Source organism: Panthera uncia, unplaced genomic scaffold, assembly GCF_023721935.1.
Source record: "Panthera uncia isolate 11264 unplaced genomic scaffold, Puncia_PCG_1.0 HiC_scaffold_1916, whole genome shotgun sequence".
NCBI lineage: Eukaryota > Metazoa > Chordata > Mammalia > Carnivora > Felidae > Panthera > Panthera uncia.
Genome location: NW_026058598.1, coordinates 1 through 23,995, shown reverse-complemented (window position 1 = coordinate 23,995; position 23,995 = coordinate 1). Strand labels below are relative to the sequence as shown.

Genomic DNA, 23,995 nt, shown 5'->3' with positions numbered 1-23,995 from the left:
AAAGAAGACCTTTACCTCACACCATATACAAAAATTAACTCAAAATGGATCAAAGACCCAAACAGAAGACCCAAAACAGTAAAACACTTAGAAGAAAATATAAGGGCAAAGCTTCATGACACTGGATTTGGCAATGACTTCTTGGATATGATATAAAAAGCACAGGCAACAAAAGAAAAAAGAGAATCACTGGACTGCATCAAAATTAAAAACTTCTGTGCATCAAAGGACACGATCAACAGAGTGAATAGGTAATAATACACAGAATGATCTGATGAGAGATTAATATCAAGAATACAGAGAGAACTCCTAAAACTCAAAAACGAAAAACCAAACACCTGATTCAAAAATAAGCAAAGGATCTGACTAGACATTTCTCCAGAGAACATATACAAGCAGCCAATAAACACATGAAAAGATACTCAACATCAATAATCATTAGGAAAATGCAAATCAAAACCACAATGAAATACCACCTCACACTCATTAGTTTGGCCACTATCAAAATAATAGAAAATAAGTGCTGGAAAACAGGTGGAGAAACTGGAACCATTGTGCACTGTTTGTGGGAATGTAAAATGGTACAGCTGCTATAGAAAGACTGTGGCTGTCCCTCAATAATTAAAAATAGAGCTACCATGCGGCACCTGGCTGGCTTAGTCAGTGGAGTGTACAGCTACTTATCTTGGGACTGTAGGTTCAAGCCCCATGCTAGGTATAGAGATTTCTTTAAAAAATAAAATCTTCAAAAAAAAAAAAAAAATAGAGCTACCATATGATCTAGCAATTCCACTGTCTTGGGTATGTACCCAAAAGAACTGAAAGCATAGACTCAAACAGATATCTATACACCCACGTTCTTAGCAGGATTATTCAAATAACCAAAAGATGTAAGCAACTCAAGTGTTCATTAACAGATCACTGGATAAACAAAACGTATATACATACAATGGAATATTATTCAGCCTTTTTTAGGAAGAAAATTGTGATGCACGCCACAACACAGATGAACCTTGAGAACATTTCGCTAAGTAAAATGTGCCAATCAAAAAAAAAAAAAAAAAAAAGAAGACTGCATAATTCCACTTATATGATGCCTAGAGTAGTCAAAACTTCACAGAGACCCAAAGTAGAAGGGTGTTTGCCAGGGGTTGAAAGGAAAGGGGAATGGTTACTGTAAATGGGGATAGTTTCAGTTTTCCAAGAGGAAAAGAGTTCTGGAGATGCATGATAGCAATACATGCACAAAAATGTGAGTATATTTAATACCTCTTAACTGTACAATTAAACATTGTTAAAATGATACTTTATGTGCATTTTAATCATTTTTTTTTATTTAAAAAGGGAGAAGAAAAACTCTTTAAAAAATTCAGCACTCGTTTTTTTCCAGTTAAAAATGAAGATCAATTTTCATTCTACTTATTCCCAAATAATACTGCAGGAAAAACCTACCGTCTCTGCTCCAAGAGTCTGCAGGCCAGTGTAAGTTCTATCCAGCTATTGAAAGACAAAAGAAGAGTGTAAAGTTTCACTAAGCTTACTTATAAATCTTAGGATACAATCTCATCTAAAACCCCTTTCACCACAAGTCTTCGTAACATAGGATCTATTTTTTCATAATATATCTATTCATCACTTCGATAAAAACCCTCTGAATTGGAGGGATGAGTAAAATTAATAAAAACAACCTCAATCATATAGTTATTATACCTTTAATATAAACTATATACTTCTAAAAACATTCTAAGCACTATCTAAAAATGGAGGAAGTTTTACACAAAATGGTGTTTACTATAGCCATGAACTGGAGACATAAAAGTCCAGCTATAGAGGAATGCTTAAGTAAATCCTGAACCATCAACTGTGAAGTATTCTAGCCATTTAGATGGTGTTTACAAAGATGATGTAAAAAATGTAACATAAACAAACTTTACACCTACATACAAAAAGGCTCAGTTCTTATTCCTGTATTTTATTTATACTATCACTTTAAAAAAATAATCTGTACACACACACACACAATTACTTAGCCATAAAAAAGAATGAAATCTTGCCATCTGCATCAGTATGGATGGACCTAGAGGCTATTATGCTAAGTGAAGTAAGTCAGGCAGAGAAAGACAAATACTATAGGATTTCACTGATGTGTAGAATCTAAAAACCAAAACAAATGAACAAACAAAAACCAGAACCAGACCTACAAATACAGAGAACAAACTGGTGTTTGCCAGAGAGGACAGGGGTAAGGTGTTGGGCAAAATAAGTGAAGGAGATTAAGAGGTACAATCTTCCTGTTATGTAAGTCACAGAGATGAAAAGTACAGCATGGGGAATACAGTTGATAATACTGTAGTAACTTTGTACAGTGACTACATTTACTGAGTTTCGTATAGAATTGTCAAATCACTATGCTGTATACCTATAACTAATATAACACTGTATGTCAACTGTATTTCAATAAAGATAAAAATCAGAAAAAGTTTTTGCTTAGCATAAACAATTTGTTCCTCAACAGCATTTTTGCTTTTTGCAATAAAGCACTCAAACCTCCATCCTCACCAAAAAAAAGAAAAAAACATAAAAAAAAAAAAAAAAAAAGAGGATTTGTGGAGCTTATCAATATAAACATTACACAGTAAGATCAATGGGGGAAAACTATTAAGTTTGGTAAAAAGGAAAGATGATTTACTAATCAGTAAATAGAAAACTCTAAGACTTGCAAAAAGTACATTTCAAGTTCTGGCTAAGGTCCTTAGCAGCCAACACAGACATGACAACTCAGTCATGAGAACTAGTTTCGTAACAAAAAAGGCAATGCAGGGTGAATTCACACTCGTTCCATGGAAGAGATCTAGAATTTTAATACTTAAACCTTAGCCAACAGTATGACTGTTAAAAGGAGGTGGGCGGGGCGCCTGGGTGACTCAGTTGGTGAGGTGTCCAACTTTGTTCGGCTCAGGTCATGATCTCATAGTTCATGGGTTCGAGCCCTGCATCTGGCTCTGTGCTGATAGCTCAGAGCCTGGAGCCTGCTTTGGATTCTGTGTCTTCCTCTCTCTGGACCTCACCTATTTGTGCTCTCTTTCTCTCTCGCTCTCAAAAAATAAACATTAAAAAAATTTTCTTTTTAATGATGTGGGCAATTTTAGGCTATGCCCATTTTCTTTCTTTTTTTTTTTTTTTTTTAGTTTTTGTTCCTTTTTTGTTCCTATTTTGTTTAGTTTATGTTCATATTCTCCACAGCATGGAAATAATAGTCTTGCTGTAATCTGTAGTGGCCTATGTTTCACTCTTGGGACCATACTTTATGAGAGACATTGATAACCTAGAACTGTTATCCAAATGGCAAGAGAAACTAGAAAGCACTAGTTTTGTACTTGTACTAGAAAGTACAAGGAATGTTACAAGAATAGGTTCTGCCTGGGGGCGCCTGGGTGGCTCAGTTGGTTAAGCGTCCAACTTCAACACAGGTCATGATCTCGTGGTTCATGGGTTTGAGCCCTGCGTTGGACTCTGTGCTGACAACTTAGAGCCTGGAGCCTGCTTTGGATTCTGTGTCTCCCTCTCTCTCTGCCCCTCCCCTGCTCATGCTCTGTCTCTCTCTCTTTCAAAAATAAATAAATGTTGGGGCGCCTGGGTGGCTCAGTTAAGCGGCCGACTTCGGCTCAGGTCATGATCTCACAGTCTGTGAGTTCGAGCCCCACGTCAGGCTCTGTGCTGACAGCTCAGAGCCTAGAGCCTGTTTCAGATTCTGTGTCTCCCTCTCTCTGACCCTCCCCCGTGCATGCTCTGTCTCTGTCTCAAAAATAAATAAGCGTTAAAAAAAAAAATTTATAAATAAACAAATAAATAAATAAATAAATGTTAAGGAAAAAAAAAAAAAAAAAGAAGAATAGGTTCTGCCTGGAAAGGATTTAAGAAGAGCCATGAAGGCCGTCATTAAACATTTTTAGGATTCTTATAAAACAACACAAAGTCCTGTCCTGTGCTATTCTAGAAATCAAACTAGGACAAATAAGATCAAGGTTTTTTGTTGTTTTTTTTTACAAAAAAAAAAAAAGACAGTTTTAGTTAAATTTATGGAAGAATCTTCCAAAAGTTTATTTACAAAATGGATAAAAGGGTTGTTTTGGGAATTACTGTGCTCCATGGTGATGGTTCATCAGGGATTCAGGATGTGGGAATTTCATAGATTCTGGGAACTTCAAATTTTACATACCTCTAATACTTGAGTACTTAGTACTTAATGTAATTATTACAGTATCAAATATAGATTGTTAAGCATTCCAGCAGCATTTCAAAATACAGAGAGATCACTATGGGTTTAGTCAGGAAAAGTTACATAGGAATCTGAACTTGAAGAATGTTAAGAATTCAAACAGGCATTATTAAAAACAAACAAAACAAACAAACAAACAAACAAACACAAGAGAAGAAGGCCCAGGGCATTTCTGGGATGTGAATAACTGACCTGGCTGGAGTAGGATGTCCATGCAGGGCATTAGTGTGAGATAATGTAGGAAAAAAGTGTGTTGAGTCAAAATGTGAAGAGCCCTGAAGAGTCAGGGAAGTCTGAACTTGAGTAAAGGGAATTCAATGAAGGTTTCTCAGAGAGGAACAGCATAATGGTTTTCCTATTTCAGGAAGACTAATCTGATGGTGCTCAGAATGGATTTAGGGTAAAGGAGACAGATTAGAATTAAAGAACTTAATCAGGAGACATTAGAATAATAGCCTAAGCAAGAGCAGGAAAGGAGAAGGGTAGAATCTAAGAAAGATGATGAAGAAAGAATAATAGTCTGCAACTGAACAAATATTTAGAACAAAGAGGGGAGAATCCAAGATGGCTCTGAGATTTAACACAGCAATAAAAGGGAAAATACTCCAGTACAAAGATCACATGGTCACAACACAGTGTTTAAGGCCTGAAGGCCTATCAATACATAATAATAAAATTAAGCTTTCCAGAAAAGCCGATAAAAAAACTTAAATACTGTCCTTTTAAAAACACTGTGTCTTGGGGCACCTGGGTGGCTCAGTTGGTTGAGCATCCGACTTTGGCCCAGGTCATAATCTCATGGTTCACAAGTTCGAGCCCTGCACTGAGCTCCGTGCTGACAGCTCAGAGCCTGAAGCCTGCTTCAGATTCTGTGTCTCCCCCCCTCTCTCTCTGCCCCTCTTCTGCTCATGCGCTCTCTCTCTCTCTCTCTGTCAAAAATAAATAAACATTAAGAAAAAAAATTTTTTTAAATAAATGAAAACATCAAAATAAAATAAAATAAAATAAAATAAAATAAAATAAAATAAAATAATACAAAACAAAAACTGTGTCTCAAACTTCCATCAGGACCTCTAAGTGATACGGACAATATAATAGTATAAGAACTATGTAAATAATTCCTTATATTTTAGAAATTAGGGCTGGGCCCAGTGCAATGTAAGATTAGTATGTGCAGTGCTTAAAATAAGATAAAAGGAAAGCAACTATTTTAGACCTTCCTCTAATCTTGCCCCTCTGAACAAAGTGGCTGTATGTGCTTGATTCCATTCCAGTTCCTCTGCTAGGTTATAATGCAATCTAATCTTATAGTAATCTCTCAGATATAACTTAAACACAAAGTTTAACAGTGCTGTCACCAATGGAGAGCAAATTTTAGCCTTAAGGTTGAAAAAGTTGTATTTGTAAGGCACCTGGGTGGCTCAGCCAGTTAAGTGTCCAACTTTGGCTCTAGTCATGATCTCATCTCACAGTTTGTGAGTTTAAGCCCCACATCAGGCTCTGTGCTGACAGCTTGAAGCCTGGAGCTGCTTCAGATTCTGTGTCTCCCTCTCTCTCTGCCCCTCCCCAGCTCACACTCTGTCTCTCTTGCTCTCAAAAATAAACAAGCATTTAAAAAAAAAAAGAGAGAAAGAAAAAGTTGTATTCGTAGAACAAAGGGAATTCTGCAGATGTACCGACATTCATTTAGTTCAATTTTGGGAGCCAGTAATGGGAATAATGTGGTAAACCACAAAGTAAGGGTGCTTTGGGAGAAGTTTAATATTAGAATTTTATCTTATGTAGAGAAAATCTACATGAGACTACATAGAGGAACTAGGAAAACATTTTAAAAAATGGTCTTCCAATCATAAAAGTTAAACATGCTTATTATATAAAATTAGAAAAAGACAAAAACAAAAAATAGAAAATAAGGGCAGGAGAAATTGCCCACAATGTCATACTACAATTACTCCAACATTTTGGTATATTTCTTTTGTGTTTTTTCCACCTATTTAAAATCACAGTTGACTTCATACTATACATACATATTATACCCTGTGCTTTTCACTTGCCAGAGTTGGTAGTTTTTCCCCAGGTATAGAAAACACGTCATAATATATAACTTAAAATGGCTGCATAATAAACCATGTGGATATATTAATAAGGGATTTCTTAAAATACGAAATTACAACTTTGTACAGTACTTTCAACTTTCTAAAATATGTTCACTCCTGTCTTAATGCTTCCAAGATAAACATATTCTATTCTATATCCTTATGAGATAAACAGGCTTATTATTTGCCTCATTTTACAAAAAAGTAAATAGGTTTTTTTAAATGTTTATTTATTGTGTAAGAGAGAGAGAGAAAGAGAGAATCCCAAGCAGGCTCCATGCTCAGTGCAAAGCCTGACATGGGACTTGATCTAACAAACCAGGAGATCATGACCTGAGCCAAAATCAAAAGTTGGATGCTTAATCAGTCAAGCCATCTAGGCACCCCATAGATTTTTTAAAGATTTCAGTCACTTAGTCTCAGGTAACACAGTAACAGTGAGCTTTGATCAGAGACTCAAGTCTTCTGATTCTCTGACCAGTTCATCTTTTTAAAGAACATACATTCTGCTGTAGTGCAACTGCTCCCCCAACCTTCAGGGAACAAAGGAGTCTTGTAGCAGTATGCATCACACAATCAAAAATATTAACCCTGCTTCCACTGTCCTTAGCTACTTCTCTCAGGAGGCCTAACCCATTGCTTTAAGTAACCAGACACAAAGAGGAACTTCAGGGGTGCCTGGGTGGCTCAGTTGATTGAGCATCCAACTCCTGATTTCATCTCAGGTCATGATCCCAAGGTTATGGGACTGCTTAAGATATTCTCTCTCTCCCCACCCCCCGCCCCTCTGTCCCCCCCTCCCCCCAGCTCACACTCTATTTTTTAAAAAAAAAAAAAAAAAAAAAAAGGAGGTAATTCACTTCTGGGGAACAATGTTTTGTTACAATACCTTCAGATTATGTATGATATCTATCCGTTTGTTCTGGCTGTCTTTAAAGTGAACTTGAACTCTAACAGGAAACTCGCCCCAGCCTCTTCTGGTGAGGTGAAAAGGAGGCTCTCTAGGGAAAAGCAGGTATTAACACATTAAGCCACAGTCAGTCTCTCATTCTAGACAGGAAAATTTTCTCGTATTGGTAAGTCAGAAATTCAGAGCCTCTTACTATCGTTTACATTTCCTCATTTGAAGCTAAATCAATATGAATTTTGCTAAGATGCTAAAAGAAAAACTGAACTCAAACCTACATTAAACTTTTAATTACTGAATAGAGATATTTATAGTATATAATCCAATATCATTATTTTCACAGTGATTCAAGGTGATTTGTTGGATATCATACATTAGAAGCCAGAATCTTTGCCTGCTACTTGACAGACACAGGCTGTGAGGTATATGTTCCTTACCCCAGACACTCATATTTATTCCTCCACTCTGGCAAAAACAATAGATCACAAATGCTCATCTGAAAGTGACAATTTATTTGAAACTATCCACTAACCTGATTTAAAAGATCTTATGTTCACAATATGATCTTCCCCAGTGATTATGATTTTAGTGGATAGAGAGAAATGTGTGTGAATGTTAACTGGATTAGAGAATTTTTAGTCAAAACAGAATTTGTGAAAGAAACAAAAAGGAAAGTTGGTGAAAAAACAACTAGCAAATTATTAATTGATGCTGGGTATATAAGGGTTCAAGATACTCTACTTTTAAATATGTTTGGAATTTTCCACATAAAAATACTTTAAACTTAACTGAGAGAACTTCATGTACTCAAAAATAATATGGTTTAACAGGGGAGAGAGAATGCTTTAAAGTGAAAATGTTCATTATGAATCACTACCTTGGAATTACTATAATGAGAGAAGATGCCAAGATGACAGGGAGGAAGAAACATTCAGCTGGATGTGCTTTTCAAAAACTAAGAAGAGACATGAATTCAGTAAGGGCTGAGTCCAAGAACACAACCTGAAAGGAGTCTAACAACGGATGTGAATTACCAAGCACAAGGCTACCAGGAAAGCTCAAGTCAGGAAAAATCCACGAGTACGAGAGTAGGATGGAAGGGAGAAAAAGCAATAGCTATGTTATAAAACAGAGAGAAAGAAAACTAGAGTGTCCTGGGTGGGAGAAACCAGTTGAACACCAGGTGAGTTATAGTAAGTAAAGTAGCTATGATGTTGGTATAGGTCCAGACAGAAATTAAAAAGTTTACGGTCAGGGCGTCTGGGTGGTTCAGTCGGTTAAGCATCCAACTTCAGCTCAGGTCATTATCTCGTGGTTCGTGTGTTTGAGCCCTACGTCGGGCTCTGTGCTGACAGCTTGGAGCCTGCTTCAGATTCTGTCTCTGTCTCTCTGCCCCTCTCCTACTCACTGTCTCTCTGTCTCTCTCTCAAATATAAAAAATAAAACATTAAAAAAAAATTTTTTTTTTAAGTTTAGGGTCAAATGAGAAGATTGACTTGATACAGTAATTTGAAAAGGGATGAAGTAGGGCCAAGGCATGGTGAATGTAAGAATAATAATTAAAGTTTTATTGATGACATGTTTGGTCATTTAAATTCCATTAAAGCTAAGTAGATAGCCTAAATTCATTTTTCAATACATCAATTATATTGTTTGTATGCTGAATTTCTCTTACAACAGATATTGCAAATTAGCGGTGTTCCTCAATTTATGTACATTGGCTAAACTCTCATGAATGAACAGGAAGGACTGCTGTCAGAGAAGACAGACAAACAGCATAGAGGGCCAGGAAAAAGGAACAATGCTTTTAACAGGAAATTTCTCCCTAACCATATTTTTGGAAGCAAAAAAAGGAACCTAACACTTACCAACAGACATCACCTATAGAAATGTTAAACTTCAAAAGATACACGTATCTCACACACAAAAAGACTGCTTCCCTCAAACAGACTTTTTTATTTCTGGATTCCTCACAGAAGGTGAAATGTATCAATGACCAAGAAGGAAAACTCAGAGAATACTGGGTTAAAAAAAAAAAAATGGCTTTACTAGATATATACAGCATGGAGTACAACTCCTTGTCCAAGTAATTAATTCAAATGGTCAACCAGTCTTCCAAGGTCACTTCTAGTGACCTAAAACTCATTACTTAATGAGATTCTCTACCACATTTCTGAACAGTTCCATTATAAAAATATTTCACCTTTCTCCTACATGTTAGATCTACTATATGCCTTTTGCAATCACAAATTCTTCCTCCACATGACCTTCAAAAACCCTGAAACATCCCCTAAGTTTCTCTTTTTAAGATGAACACATTCTATTCCCTGCAACAGCAGCAGACACTTAAATATTTACTATGACCCAATCACTGTTTTAAGCCCTTCGTATCTATTAACTTATCTAATCTTCACAATCACACTACGAAATGTCCCTTCTGAGACACAGTGAGGTTGAATAACTAACTTCCCCAAGGTCACACAGCAAATATGCAGTAGAGCTGAGATTCAAACTCAGGCAACAAACTCCAGGGCCCACACTTTAACTGCTAGTTGTCCACATCCCTGTGGTGTGAGATCTCCTTACTGTTCAGACGACTCTCCTCCCAGAGGCATAACACCATGGCTAGATATTGTCAGAATGCAGGGTAGAGCAAGTCTGCTCTACCTCTAATAAAACAGCCTAAGACTGAATTACCATGTGAAATGACCTGGTTTCACTTTTTTGGTTTTTACTTTTCAATGTGGCAATTAGAAAATTTTAAATTACTTAGGTGCGTCATATTAGACAGTGTAGCTCTAGAGAGCTCCTATATTCAAGCTAAATGAAACAGATACAACGAACTTTAGTCACTCATGTACTAGGACCAGAATACTCTACTAAACTTCTCAAAGGAAGGAACCATGTGTTCTTCATCTTTGCAATCCCTGCATCAAGTCCTGGACCTAGAATGCATTTAGTGACTATCTTGTACCTAAAAGCAAAGTTTACTATCAGAGCCTTTAGGAAGCTGGCTAAGGATGGTCGTGGTAACTGAACCAAATGTCAAAAAGATGCTTCTTAGCAGAATCTACAAGTAATGTACTGTGATGAGCAAATTCAGAGTACATGAGAAACACACATTTGCTTATGAGCTACAGGGAAGATTAACCCCAAGAGTCTCCCCTACTCATCAAATTACTTTAGACACCTGATGTGAAAAACATCTTAAGATCCATGTAAAGAACAGGGAGAGGTACAATTAAATCCAGGATATATGCTGGGGTGCCTGGGTGGCTCAGTCGGTTAAATGTCCGACTCCTGATTTTGGGTCAGGTTGTGATCTCACAATCCATGGGATTGAGCCCTGCATCGGGCTCTGTGCTGACAACGTGGAGTCTGTTTGGGATTCTTCCTCTCCCTGCCCCTCCCCCACTCATGTTCTTGCTCTCTCTCAAAATAAACTTTTTAAAAATAATAAAATCTTTAAAAAATGTAAGGAAAAGATGGATCATTGATACTGGGACAACTATCATCCATATGAAGAAAATAAAAATCCCATTTCCAAGTATTTTCCCTTCTGACCATCTATCAATTCCTATCTTTCCAGCTCCATTCCTAATCCAACTATTTTTTGAACCCACTGGGAATTCCACTTCTTACCCATACCAATTTTCACTACCTCTCACTGCTCTTTATATAATTTCCTTCTCTCCTTACTCAGCCTATATTCTACAGTATACCAGTATCATAATAACCTCATTTAAAAAGTGAGGAAATCAATGAACTTAGAAATTAGGGTTCTGGGTGAGCTGTCTACTTCCACGTCAAAGTCCTTGAGAATGACATCAACAGGAAACATCAGGACATTGGCTAAAACTGTCTTTGAAAGAAGGGAGTAACTGGGAAATTAGTAGATGTCTGCCAACAAGGAGGACGATACAATGCTCCAAAGGAGCTGAGGGCTTTTAGGCAGAAAAGGGGAAAAGATGATCTAGAAGCCACAAATATGTGCAAGAAAGACACACACCCCACCCCTGGACCTAACGGCACATGGTATAAGAGAGAAAAAACAACTGTTGTTTGAAAGTTGTTCTCAGAAGCAGTGTTCTTAGGAGAGAGCCATGTTCTATTTTATTTAGTTTAATTTTTTTTTGAGAGACAGAGAGCAAGCGGGGGGAGGGGCAGGTAGAGAGAGAGACACAGAATCCGAAGCAGGCTCCAGGCTCCGAGCTGTCAGCACAGAGCCTGATGCGGGGCTTGAACTCCTGAACTGTGAGGTCATGACCTGAGCCCAAGTTGGATGCCCAATGGATTGAGCCACCCAGGCGCCCCAGCCATGTTCTGTTTAAGAGTCAGGAGTGGAGAGAAGTTCTGAAGAGAGATAAGGATATAAATTTCACTGATAATAAACCAAAACCACTTCTACAATACATTCACACAATGAATGTATATGTGATATGCAACATCACATAAAGATGTAAAGAATACCTAAATGAAACAAATTTCAGAATAGTATACATATAAAATCAATCCATCTTCGTGAAATAATAATACCAACAATAACAAACTGTACTAGGTTAATATATGTAGGAAAAATATCACTGGGGTTACTTCTGAGAGGCTGAAATCATGGGAACTTTGAAAATTAAATATTTCTGTAATGTTAGAATCCTATGTTTAATACTATTATATTATGATATAAAAAACAGGAAACTTTTACATTTCATCTGTATCTACATAAATAAGTTCAGCTATTTCCAGAAGGAGGAGAATCCACTAATGTAATTCTGACAGGAGGAAATAGTGCCTTTACAGAGAGACAATAATCTGCATGAAGGAACCACAATTAAAACTACATTGTGACTAAAAGCCAAAACTAAGTAAATTATTAATAATAATTAAAGGGAATTTTCTCAAGTAAAAACACTCTTCTTCCACATCAGTAAATCTGTAATTCCTAAATTAAATAACTTAATTGTGCTTACCTAACTTCCACAAGGTCATTTGGTTTATAGCTGGGATGAAGAAAGAACCAAACTTTCTTGACAAAATGATTAATGCTGGGTTCTCTACGAGACCCTCGGACATATACCATCCACTTGTGGGTTGACTGGTCATTTTCTTCTCTCTTATCAGGAGGTATGTACCTGGAGGAGAAAAAAGAAAGAAGCCTGAATTCTTTTTTCCTTCAAAAACCTAGCAAAACATTTAACTCCTACTTAAAACAAGATTAAAAATCAATTATAAGAAAACAACTGGGAATTCATAAATATACGGAGATTAAAGAACATGCTACTGAACAATCAATGAGTCAAAGAAGAAATCCAAGAGAAATCAAAAAATATCTTAACTGAAAATGGAAATACAACATATCAAAACCTAAGGGATACAGCAGGTTTTAAGAAGGAGATTTATAGCAATAAATGCCTACATTAAGAAAGATCTCAAAAGAATGAACAAAGCTCAAAGTTAATAGAAAGAAGGAAATAATAAAGATGAGAGGGGAAACAGAAGAAATGGAGACAAAAAGAGCTATTTTTTTTTTTAAAGGTAAACAAAATAGACAAACCCTTGGCTAGACTTACCAAGAAAAAAGAGAAAGGACTCAAATAAAATTATAAATAAAGAGGAGCTGTTACAACTAATAGCACACAGCTCGTGGATGGCTCAGTCAGTTAAGTGTCTGACTCTTGGTTTTGCTAAGGTCGCGATCTCATAGTTCGCGAGTTTGAGTCCCATGTCGGGCTCTGTGCTGGCAGTGTGGAACCTGCTCGGGATTCTCTCTCTGGCTCTCCCCTGCTTGTGAGCTCTCTCAAAAAAATAAACTTAAGAAAAAAAAACAAACAAACAAACAACTAATACCACACAAATACAAAGGATCATAAAACTATGAACAACTATATGGGCACCTGGCTGGCTCAGTTGGTAGAGCATACAACTCTTGATCTTGGGGTTGTGAGTTTGAGCCCCACATTGCACGTAGAAATTATTTAAAAATAAAATCTTAAGGGGCATGCCTGGGTGGTTCGGTAGGTTGGTCCAACTTTGGCTCAGGTCATGAGATCACAGCTTGTCAGTTCAAGCCCCACATTGGGCTCTGTGCTGACAGCTCAGAGCCTGGAGCCTGCTTCAAATTCTGTGTCTCATTCTCTCTCTGCCCCTCCCCCACTTGTACTTTGTCTCTCTCTCTCTCAAAAATAAACATTAAAAAAATTTTTTTAATAAAATCTTAAAAATAAACAAAATGTTTTTTTAAAAAAAACTATGAGCAATTAAATACCAACAAACTGGACAACCTAGAAGAAATGGATAAATTCCTAGAAACATACATGCTACCAAGACTGAAGCATAAAGAAATAGAAAATCTGAATAAAACAATTACTAGTAAGGAGACTGAAATCAGTAGTCAGAAACCTCCCAACAAAGAAAATTCCAGGATCAGATGACTTAAAGGGTGACTTCTACCAAATATTTGAAGAATTGACACCAATCCTTCTCAAACTTTTCCAAAAAAATACAAGAAGAGGGGACACTTACAAATTCATTTTACAAAGTTAGCATTACCCTGATACCAAACACAGACAACACTACAAGAAATTACAGGCCAATATCCCTGATAAACATAGATGAAAACATCCTGAACAAAATATTAGCAAACAGAATTCAACAGTACATTAAAAGATCATACACCATGATCAAGTGGTATTTATTCCAGGGATGCAACATCTGCAGATCAATCAGTGTGATAAACTACATTAACAAAATGAAAGATAAAAATCCTATGATCATCTCAACAGATGCAGAGGAAGCACTTGACAAAATTCAACAGCTATTCTTGAAAAAACTCTCAACAAATTGGGTATAGAGGGGACATACCTCCAATAAAGGCCACATATGACAAGCCCACAGCTAACATCACAATGGTGAAAAATTAAAAGCTCTTACTCGAACTAAAATCAAGGACAAGACAAAGATACCTACTCTCACAACTTTTATTCAACATAGTACTGGAAGTTCTAGCCAGAGCAATTAGGCAAGAAAAAGAAATAAAAAGTATTCAGACTGCAAAAGAAGAAGTAAAACTGTCTCTATCTGAATGGGATATTAAATACAGAAAACCCTAAAGACTCCACCTAAAAACTGTTAAAAGTAATAAATTCAGTAAGTTTGTAGGATATAAAGTCGACATAGAAAGTCAATTGTGTCTCTATACACTAACAACAAACTATAAGAGAATTAAGAAAATAATCCCATTTATAATTGCATCAAAAACAATAAAATACTTAGCAATAAATTTAACTAAGATGAAAGGCCTGTACACTGAAAACTACAAGACACTGATGAAAACAACTGAAGACAATAAATAAAAAGATACTCTATGCACATGGACTGGAAGAATATTGTTAAAATGTTCATACTACCCAAAGCAATCTTACAGATTCAATGAAATCTCTATCAAAATCCCAACAGTATTCTTCACAGAAATAGAAAAAACAATCCTAAAATCTGTATGGAATCATAAAAGACCCCCAAATAGTCTCTTTTCTGATTAAAAAAAAAAAAAAAAAAAGAAGAAGGCATCATACTTCCTGGTTTCAAACTATATTAAAAAGTTATAGTAATAAAACGCTACGGTTTGGCATACAAACAGACACATAGATAAATGGACTAGAAGAGAGCACAGAAATAAGCGCATGCATATATGGTCAATTAATTTATGACAAAGGCGCTAAGATATACAATAGGGAAAGGACAGTCTCTTTAATAAATGGTGTTGGGAAAATGGGACAACTACATACAAAAGAATGAAACTAGACCCCTATCCTATACCACATATAAAAATCAACTCAAAACAGATGTATGACTTAAATTTAGGACCTGAAACCATTTAAAAAAAAAAAAAAAAAAAAGACCTGAAACCATAAAACTCCTAGAAGAAAACTTTTAAGGGTAAGAAGAAAGGTTACAGGGGCAAGCTCCATGACAGGTCTGGGAAATGATTTTTTGGATCTGACGCTGAAAGCACAGGCAACAAAAGCAAATAAACAAGTTTCTGCACAGGAAAGGACACCACCAGCAAAATGAAAAGGCAAATGAGGAATGAGAAAAAATATTTGCAAATCATTTATCTGACAAAAGGTTAATACTGAAAATATATAAAGAACTCACACACAATTGAATAGAAAAAAAAAGTCATAAAAATCTATTTAAAAATGGGCAGAGGAACTAAATACACGTTTTTCCAAACAAAACATACAAATGGTCAACAGGTACATAAACAGGTGGTCAACATCACTAATCATGAGAAAAATGCACATTAAAATGAGTTATCACCTTATACCTGTTAGAATGGCTATCATCAAAAATATGAGATAGCAAGTGTTAGCAAGAACATGGAGAAAAGGGAATCTTTGTGCATTATTGGTGGGAACATAAATTGGTATAGCTACTATGGAAAACAATATGAAGGTTCCTCAAAAAAATTTAAAAAACTGCCACATTGCTGTGTATATATGCAAAGACAATGAAAATGGGTTATCAAAGTGCTATTTGCATTCCCATGTTCACAGCAGCATTATTTACAATAGCCAAGATATGGAAACATACATGTCCGTTAACATATGATTGAATAAAGATGTGAATGGACAAAGATGTATACACATATACATACAGTTAATCCTTGCACAACATGGCTTTGAACTGTGCAGGTCCACTTACATGTCATTTTTTTACAATACCATAAGTGTATTTTCTCTTATGACTTTTTATTTTTTCTTTTAAAGTAAGCTCTACATCCAACATGAGGATTAAACTCATGACCCTGAGATCAAGAATCTCATGTTCTACTGACTGAGCCAGCCAGGCACCCCTTTACGATTTTCTTAATATTTTCTTTTCTCTATTTTATTTCTCTATTACTCGTAACATGCAAGATATGTGCTAATCAATCGTTTATGTCACCGATAAGGCTTCCAGGCAACGGCAGTCTACTAGTAGTTACTTTTGAGAAGTGAAAAGTTTTATGTGCATTTTCATCTGTGTGGGAGGTTGATGCCCCTAACCCTCACATTGCTCAAGAATACTAAAGGGTCAACTGAGTGTGTGTGTGTGTGTGTGTGTGTGTGTGTGTGTGTGTGTGTGTGTAAGGGAATATTATTCGGCCATGAGAAAGAAGGGAATTCTGACATCTGTGAGAACATGGATGGATCTGGAGGGCATTATGCTAAGTGAAATAAGCCAAACAAATACTAACATGGAGAAAGACAAATACTACACAGTATCACTTACACATGAAATCTAAAAAAGTCAAGCTCGTGAAAACAGAACAGAAATATGGTTACCAGAGGCTAGTGGTAGAGGAAATACAGAAAGTTTGGTAAAAGGGTACAAACTTTCAGCTTTGAGATGAATAAGATCTGAAGATCTAATGTATAACATGGTAACTACAGTAGATAACATTATAGAATTTGCTGAGCGAAAAGAACTTAAATGTTCTCACACTCCCAAAAAAAAAAAGATAAGTATGTGAGGTGATGGGGCGCCTGGCTGGCTCAGTCAGTGGAGCATGTGACTCTTTGAGGTTGTGAGTTCAAGCCCCACATTGGGTGTAGAGATTAAAAATAAAATCTTAAAAAAAAAAAAAAAAAATGGGGCACCTGGGTGGCTCAGTCGGTTAAGCAGCCAACTCTTGATTTCAGTTCATGATCTCATAGTTGTGAGTTTGAGACCTACGTTGGGCTCTGTGTTTGGATCCTCTGTCTCCCTCTCTCTGCTCAGCCCCCACTCACACTTGCTCTCCCTCTCTCAAAAATAAATAAATGCTAAAAAAATTTAAAAAGTAAACATGAGGTGATACTGGATATGTTAATTAACTTGATGGCAGGAATCCCTTCAAAATGTATACTTATATCAAATTACAATGTACACTTTAAATATAATTTTGTCAATTATAGGTCAATAAGGCTGAGACCATTTTTTTTATTGAAGTATAGCTGATATGTTACATTAGTCTCAGTATACTACACAGTGAGTGATTCAACACCTCTATACATTAGGCTATGCTCACTACATCTGTCATCATACAACACTATTACAATACCACTGACTACATTCCCTACACTGTACCTTTCATCCTCATGACTATTCATTCCATAACTGGAAGCATATACCTCCCACTCCCCTAAAAAATATTCTAACTTAAAAAATTTTTAATTCTAGAAAGATTTAATAGCTCTATCCCCTAACCAATCAAAGTGAATCTTTTGCTGTTAATCTTTTAAAAGTATTTATTTATTTATTTATTCTGGTTTCTAAGGAGCATGCCCTTAAAGTTCGTTTTATTTTCTGATTATCATCATCCAATTAAAAAAAAAATCAATTTTGCCTTTCCAAGTGGAGGTAGAAATGAGGTAGAAATAAACTGGCATATTTTATTCCCGGGCTAGGGTCTCTCTAGCTTTCGGGCTGATTTCATTTAGGTTTCAGAGTGCTACAACTCTGAACTCTTCATTGCTGCCACAAAGTTTGCAACTGGTCTCTTGCCTTTTAAAAGACAAAACAGGGGTGCCTATGTGGCTTAGTCGGTTAAGCACCCAACTCTTGGTTTCAGCTCAGGTCATGATCTCCCATTGGTGGGTTTGAGCCCCATGTTGGACTCTGTGCTGAGAGTGCAGAACCTGCTTGGGATTCTCTCTTCTCTCTGCCTCTCTCCTTCTTTCACACTTTTCTTTCTCTCAAAATAAAGTTTTAAGAAATAAATTAAGAAAAGCCAAAATACACCATCCCCTTAAGTCCTGACCATGGTAAAACTAGTATCTTTAGCCCTCCCTTTATTTCATGAGGCCTTATTACATTGTTAGAAAATATTGTCATGGCCTTTTTTTTTTTGAGAGAGAGAGACAGAGAGACAGAGAGACAGAGAGAGAGAGAGAGAGAGAGAGAGAGAGAGAGAGCAAGCACGCACACACAAGCATGAGCAGGGAAGAGGGACAGAGGGAGAGAAAGAATCCCAAGGATCCCCCATGCTCAGTGTGGAGCTCGATGTAGGGCTAAATCCAACAACCCTGGGACTATGACCTGAGCTGAAATCAAGAGTTGGACGCTCAACCAACTGAGCTACCCAGGCACCCCAGTCACAGCCTTCTATACATTTATCTGTGCCTGTGGTTATCCTTAATAATGCAGCGGGCTAAGTTATATTGATTTCTAATGTTAATCCAAACTTGCATTTCTTGATCATGAAGTATTATCATTTCTGTATTTACTGAATTCAGTTTATGATTTTGTTCAGTATTTATGCACTTCTATTCACAACTGTGAATGTCCTATAATTTTCTTTTTCTCGTGAACTGTTTGGCTTTATTTAAAAAGTTAGGCTATCCTCATAAGATAGCCTGATTAAGTGTTGTCTCTTTATCCTCAGAAGATTTTGGGGGGCTTTCTGGTTACTTTTTTTTTTTTTTTTTTAAGCAATCTCTATACCCAACGTGGGGCTGGAACTCACAACCCCAAGTTCAAAAATTGCATGCTCTACCAACTAAGCCAGCCAGGTGCCCTCTCCAGAAGACTTTGTATACAACTGAAATTATGTGTTCACTCAGCCTGTAAAGCAATCTAAGCCTAGTAGTTTGGTTTGGTTTTGTGATCGGAATGTTTTAAAAATCAGTAATTAAAGTTACTTAGTAGTTGTAAGACTATTCAAAGTTTTTCCTTTCTTGAGTCATAAACAGTATTTTTCTAGGAACTCTCCATTTCACCTAAATTTTTAAATGTACCGGCATAAAGATGTTGGCATTATTTCTTACCTCACAGTACATCATTTGTAGCTATGTCTTTTTTCCTTAATTTCACCAAGTTTGTGTATACAGGGTTTTGTTTTTATTTTTTTCTAATTTCTTTGCATCATTCTAATTGAGATGGTTAGTTCATTAATTTTAAGCTTTTCCTCTACTGCAGACATCTAAGACTATACATTTCCCTTTAAATATTCCTCCGGTGTTATCCTACAAGTTCTTATTTGAGTATTTAGTTGTGAATATTTTAATGTGATTTTTTCATTGACTTATGAATTGTTTGGAAGTGGTTTAAATTGCTAGACATAAAATTTTCTAGTTATCCTACTATCATTGATTTTTTTCTTTTTCAACATTTATTTTTGAGAGAAAGAGAGACAGAACACAATGAGGGGGGATAGAAAGAGACAGAGACAAGTATCCAGACTCTGAGCTGTCAGCACAGAGCCTGATGTGGGGCTCAAACCCATGAACCACAAGATCATGACCTGAGCCAAAGGCTCAATTGAGCCACCCAGGCGCCCTACTGTCACTGATTTCTAACTTTACTGTAACAGTGATCAAAAACAGTAGTCTGGGGGCACCTGGTTGGCTCAGTCAGTGGAGCCTGACTCTTGATCTCAGGGTTGGGCTCAAGCCCCATGCCGGGTGTAGAGATTGGTTAAAAATAAATCTTAAAAAAAAAAAAAAACAAAAACAGTCTGTATGATACAAGTCCTTCAATATTTGTTAGAGCTTACTTTATGGCTTATTATGTGGTCATTTTCATAAATGTTCCTTATGCTTAAAGATGTTTCAACTATTACATGCAATAGTCTATGTGTGTATATCAGATCAAGCTTTGTTAACTGATGTTCAAATCTTTTATATTCATATAGATATTTTGCTTGATCTACCAATTACTGAGAAGGTGCATAAAATCTCTCAGTATACTAGTGCATTTAGAAACTTCTCCTGTGATTCAGTTTTGGTTTAGATACTTTAAGACTATTGTCTAGTACACTGTTATTTAATATCACCCTGTTGAATAGAACTTTTTAACATTATATAATAACTCTTTACCTTTATGAATACTTTTAGTCTTAAATTCTATTCTCCCTGATATTAATATGCTACACTAGTTTTCTTTTGGTTAGTATCTGCCAGCTAAATCTCACTTATTTGCTTACTTTCAATTTTTCTGTATTTAGATGTGTAACTGATAAACAACAGAGAACTAAATTTTAGATGATTTTATATCAATACAGTATCTTTTAACTAGATAACAATCCCTAGGCATTTTTTATAATTGATATGTTTAGATTTGTTGTTACTAGAGTATTTTACACTATTTGCCTTGTTTCTCTTCATCAAATCCCTCCTCCTGTCCCTGCTTGCCTTCTTATGGAATCAGGGTTTTTTTTTCCCTTTTTTCATTCAATTTCCCCACCTTCCTCTTACTACTTTTAAAGTTTAAATCTCTAGGGGAGCCTGGGTGGCTCAGTCAGTTAAGTGTCCAACCTTTAAATTTTTTTTTTTTTTTTTTTTTTTTTAATTTTTCAGAGAGACAGAGACAGAGTATGAGTGAGGGAGGGGCAGAGAGAAAGGGAGACAGAATCCAGAACAGTCTCCAGGCTCTGAGCAAGCTGTCAGCACAGACCCCAATGCAGGGCTCGAACTCACAAACCACGAGATCATGACTTGAGCCAAAGTCAGTCACTCAATCAACTGAGTCACCCAGGCGCCCTTAAGCATCCAACTCTTGATGTCAGCTGAGGCCTTGATCTCAGGGTCGTGAGTTCAAGCTACATGTTGGGCTCACATGCTGGGCATGAAGTCTACTTTAAAAAAAAAAAAAATTATATATATACTAGCCATATATACACATATATATATATATATATATATACACATATATATATATATATATATATATATATATATATACACATATATATATATATATACACACTAGCCATATATATATATGGCTCAGTCCGTTAAGCATCAGACTTCAGCTCAGGTCATGATCTTGCAGTTCATGAGTTCAAGCCCCACACTGGGCTCTCTGCTGCTGATACAGAGCCTGCTTTGAATCCTCTGTCTCCCTCTCTCTCTGCCCCTCCCCTGCTCTATCTCTCACAAAAATAAACCTTAAAAAATAAATAAAATAAAAACATATGTCTATTCTTTTAGTTATTATCTCAGATTAACAAGCATTCTTAACAAGTCTAAAATAAATCAATAATTTTTCCCTCTTCCACAACAAACAAGGACTTTACAACTCTCATGTCAACCATTCCCTCTCTACCATAATTAACCATAGTTAACCAGTATTTTAGTTCTAGCTGGTCTTCAAAAGACCCAAAAACGTACAAATTAAATGTACTTGTTTGAAATGTCAATGACTGTTTCTCCCAGTCGTCTTGTGGAATGGTGGGTCTATCTAGATTTCCAGTTTTGGACTTTTCTGAGCTGACTGGTCTTGTACTATTGTTAAGCCCCAACTCTTAACACTTCACATGGTGTATCAGTTCCCTTACCTAAATGCATACCCACTCTAATATCATCTATAAAACAGAAATCTAATTGCCTTAATCATATTTTATGCTTCCATTTATTTATTTAATTTATTTATTTATTGAGAGTGAGTTCGGGAGAGGGGCAGGAGGTAGGGGGAGGGAAGATAGAAAAAGAGAACCCTAAGCAGGCTCCACGCTCAGTGTGGAGCCCAATGCAGGGCTCGACCCACCACCCTGGGATGATGACCTGAGTCAAAATCAAGAGTTGGACATTCAACCAAGGTGCCCCTTTATGCTTCCATTTAAATACTATCACACAGACCATTAGAAATCTTTGTTTTTATTATCCTGAGACTCTTTAATGTACTTGTTTGTTATTTGTGATCCATTAACTGGGGCTTGGAAGACTTCTCCCCCAATCTGATTTTCCCCCCCAAAATAATTACTGTCTGCCTGAATCCTTTATTTTCAATAACTGAATCTAATTACAATTTTCATAAATATATCAACTTATTCAACAATCAAATATTTACTGAAAATCAACTGCTATAAGGTACAAAACAAGCAAGACATACTTTCTACCCTAAAGAGATTCCAGTCTGATTTGGGAAAATTATATAAAAACAGAAAATGATTATATGATAAAGATGACAAGAGAGCATAGGGAAAATATATTTCATGAGGGAGGAGAAGGGCAAATAAAGACTTTGTGAGGAAATAACATTCTTATACTATTTGAAGATTTATGTCTATCCATTCCTAGATATTTGGCAAAAATGATGGTGTTCCCACAAGACACCTTGAGATACTTATATAATCATATATATAAGTATATATAACATATAATCATATATATAACCATAATCATAGTTAAAGAGCTAGCCCCTCAGCTTGGAGAGATTCTGTCTTCAAGACATGCTCTGCAATTTTTTGTTAAAAATTTAAAAGACTTCAATTTGGGCAACAAATATTTTTAGCCATTAGCTAAGGCCCCTGAAAATAGAACTAGTTCATAGATCAGAAAAAGTCAAAACTTCTTCCAATTTATCCATACTAACAAACTTGATAAAATACACCATTTGTATATGGGGTGCCTGGTTGGTTCAGGTGGTGAAGCACACGACTCTTAATCTTGGGGTTGTGAGTTTGAGTCCCACGTTGGGTGTAGAGATTACTTAGAAATAAAATCTTAAAAAAAAATAACACTCCATTTCTATAAAAGCTCATGTCTTGGGGCGCCTGGGTGGCTCAGTCGGTTGAGCATCTGACTTCAGCTCAGGTCACGATCTCACGGTTCGTGAGTTCGAGCCCCGCATCAGGCTCTGGGCTGATGGCTCAGAGCCTGGAGCCTGCTTCCGATTCTGTGTCTCCCTCTCTCTGACCCTCCCCCATTCATGCTCTGTCTCTCTCTGTCTCAAAAATAAATAAACATTAAAAAATAAAAATAAAAATTTAAAAAAAAAAAAAAAAAGCTCAGGTCTTAGAAATTTTTACCAAGCACAATTTTACTCTATGTCAAAGATTAACAGACACCCTGAAGCAAGAGTTTCAAGTCTTTAGACTCAGTTTACTTTTAAAACAACAAAGAGTTTGGGGGAAAAAAAATCCTTAAGGCCTCTTCCTACAGTAATACTATAATAATAAAAGTATGCAAGAGTATTAACATAAATGGACAGCTGAAAATGGGAGAATTCAATTGGATACTTACTTGGACACATTGCCCACTACTATTGTTTTCTTTACAAAAAGACGTGAAGTCTCATCTCCTGTAAGATCAGCATTCCGCTGCTCTGTTTTATGAGAGCCAGTAATACTAGCAATGTCCTGAAAGAAATCACAATCAATGTTTACTTTCAATGTGGACAATTTCCAACAGGCAGAAACCACAAAATCACAGAAGGTATGCATAGAGTAACTCAGATTTTTTTTTTAATTACCACATTCTCTGGCTTTGTAGTACCTCTCAGAGCATTAAAGAGTAGTTTTACTTGATCTTTTGCATAGTTTATGCTTGTTCACTATAACTCCATATGTATGTGTGTTTTTAACAGTCATACACCTCTGCTTCGTATATGCAAATAGGATATGGAAGGATACACAAGAAACTATTACAATGGTTACTCCTGGGAAATGGGAATGGGGAAAGGTCAATGGAATTTACTTTCTTTTCAACCTTTTGTATAATCAAAATTTTTTCAATGAGAAATAACATAGACATGATCAACTTAAACTTTGTAGAGATAGACTGCCAGGGTTTAAATCCTGACTCTTCCCATTTACCAGATGTGAAATTTTGTGTAATTACTTCTCTGTCAAAATTTCCTCATTAATAAAATGAAGATAACAGGGATGCCTGGCTGGCTCAGTCAGTAGAGAATGAGATTCTTATTTTTGGGGTTGTAAGTTTGATCTCCACATTGGGTATAGAGATTACTTAA

The 23,995-nt window shown here is 36.2% G+C and overlaps 1 protein-coding gene across 1 annotated transcript; it reads right to left on the bottom strand.

The window, feature by feature from the left end:
• Nucleotides 1–869: 869 nt before the first annotated feature.
• LOC125917482 (YEATS domain-containing protein 2-like) lies at nucleotides 870–23,939 on the bottom strand. The gene is made up of 4 exons (XM_049623666.1): nucleotides 23,266–23,939; nucleotides 12,250–12,411; nucleotides 7,265–7,376; nucleotides 870–1,497 (listed from the first exon to the last, which is right to left on the bottom strand). Exons 1-4 carry the CDS (start codon nucleotides 23,463–23,465, stop codon nucleotides 1,420–1,422), a joined length of 552 nt encoding a protein of 183 aa, XP_049479623.1. The 5' UTR covers nucleotides 23,466–23,939; the 3' UTR covers nucleotides 870–1,419.
• Nucleotides 23,940–23,995: the final 56 nt, after the last annotated feature.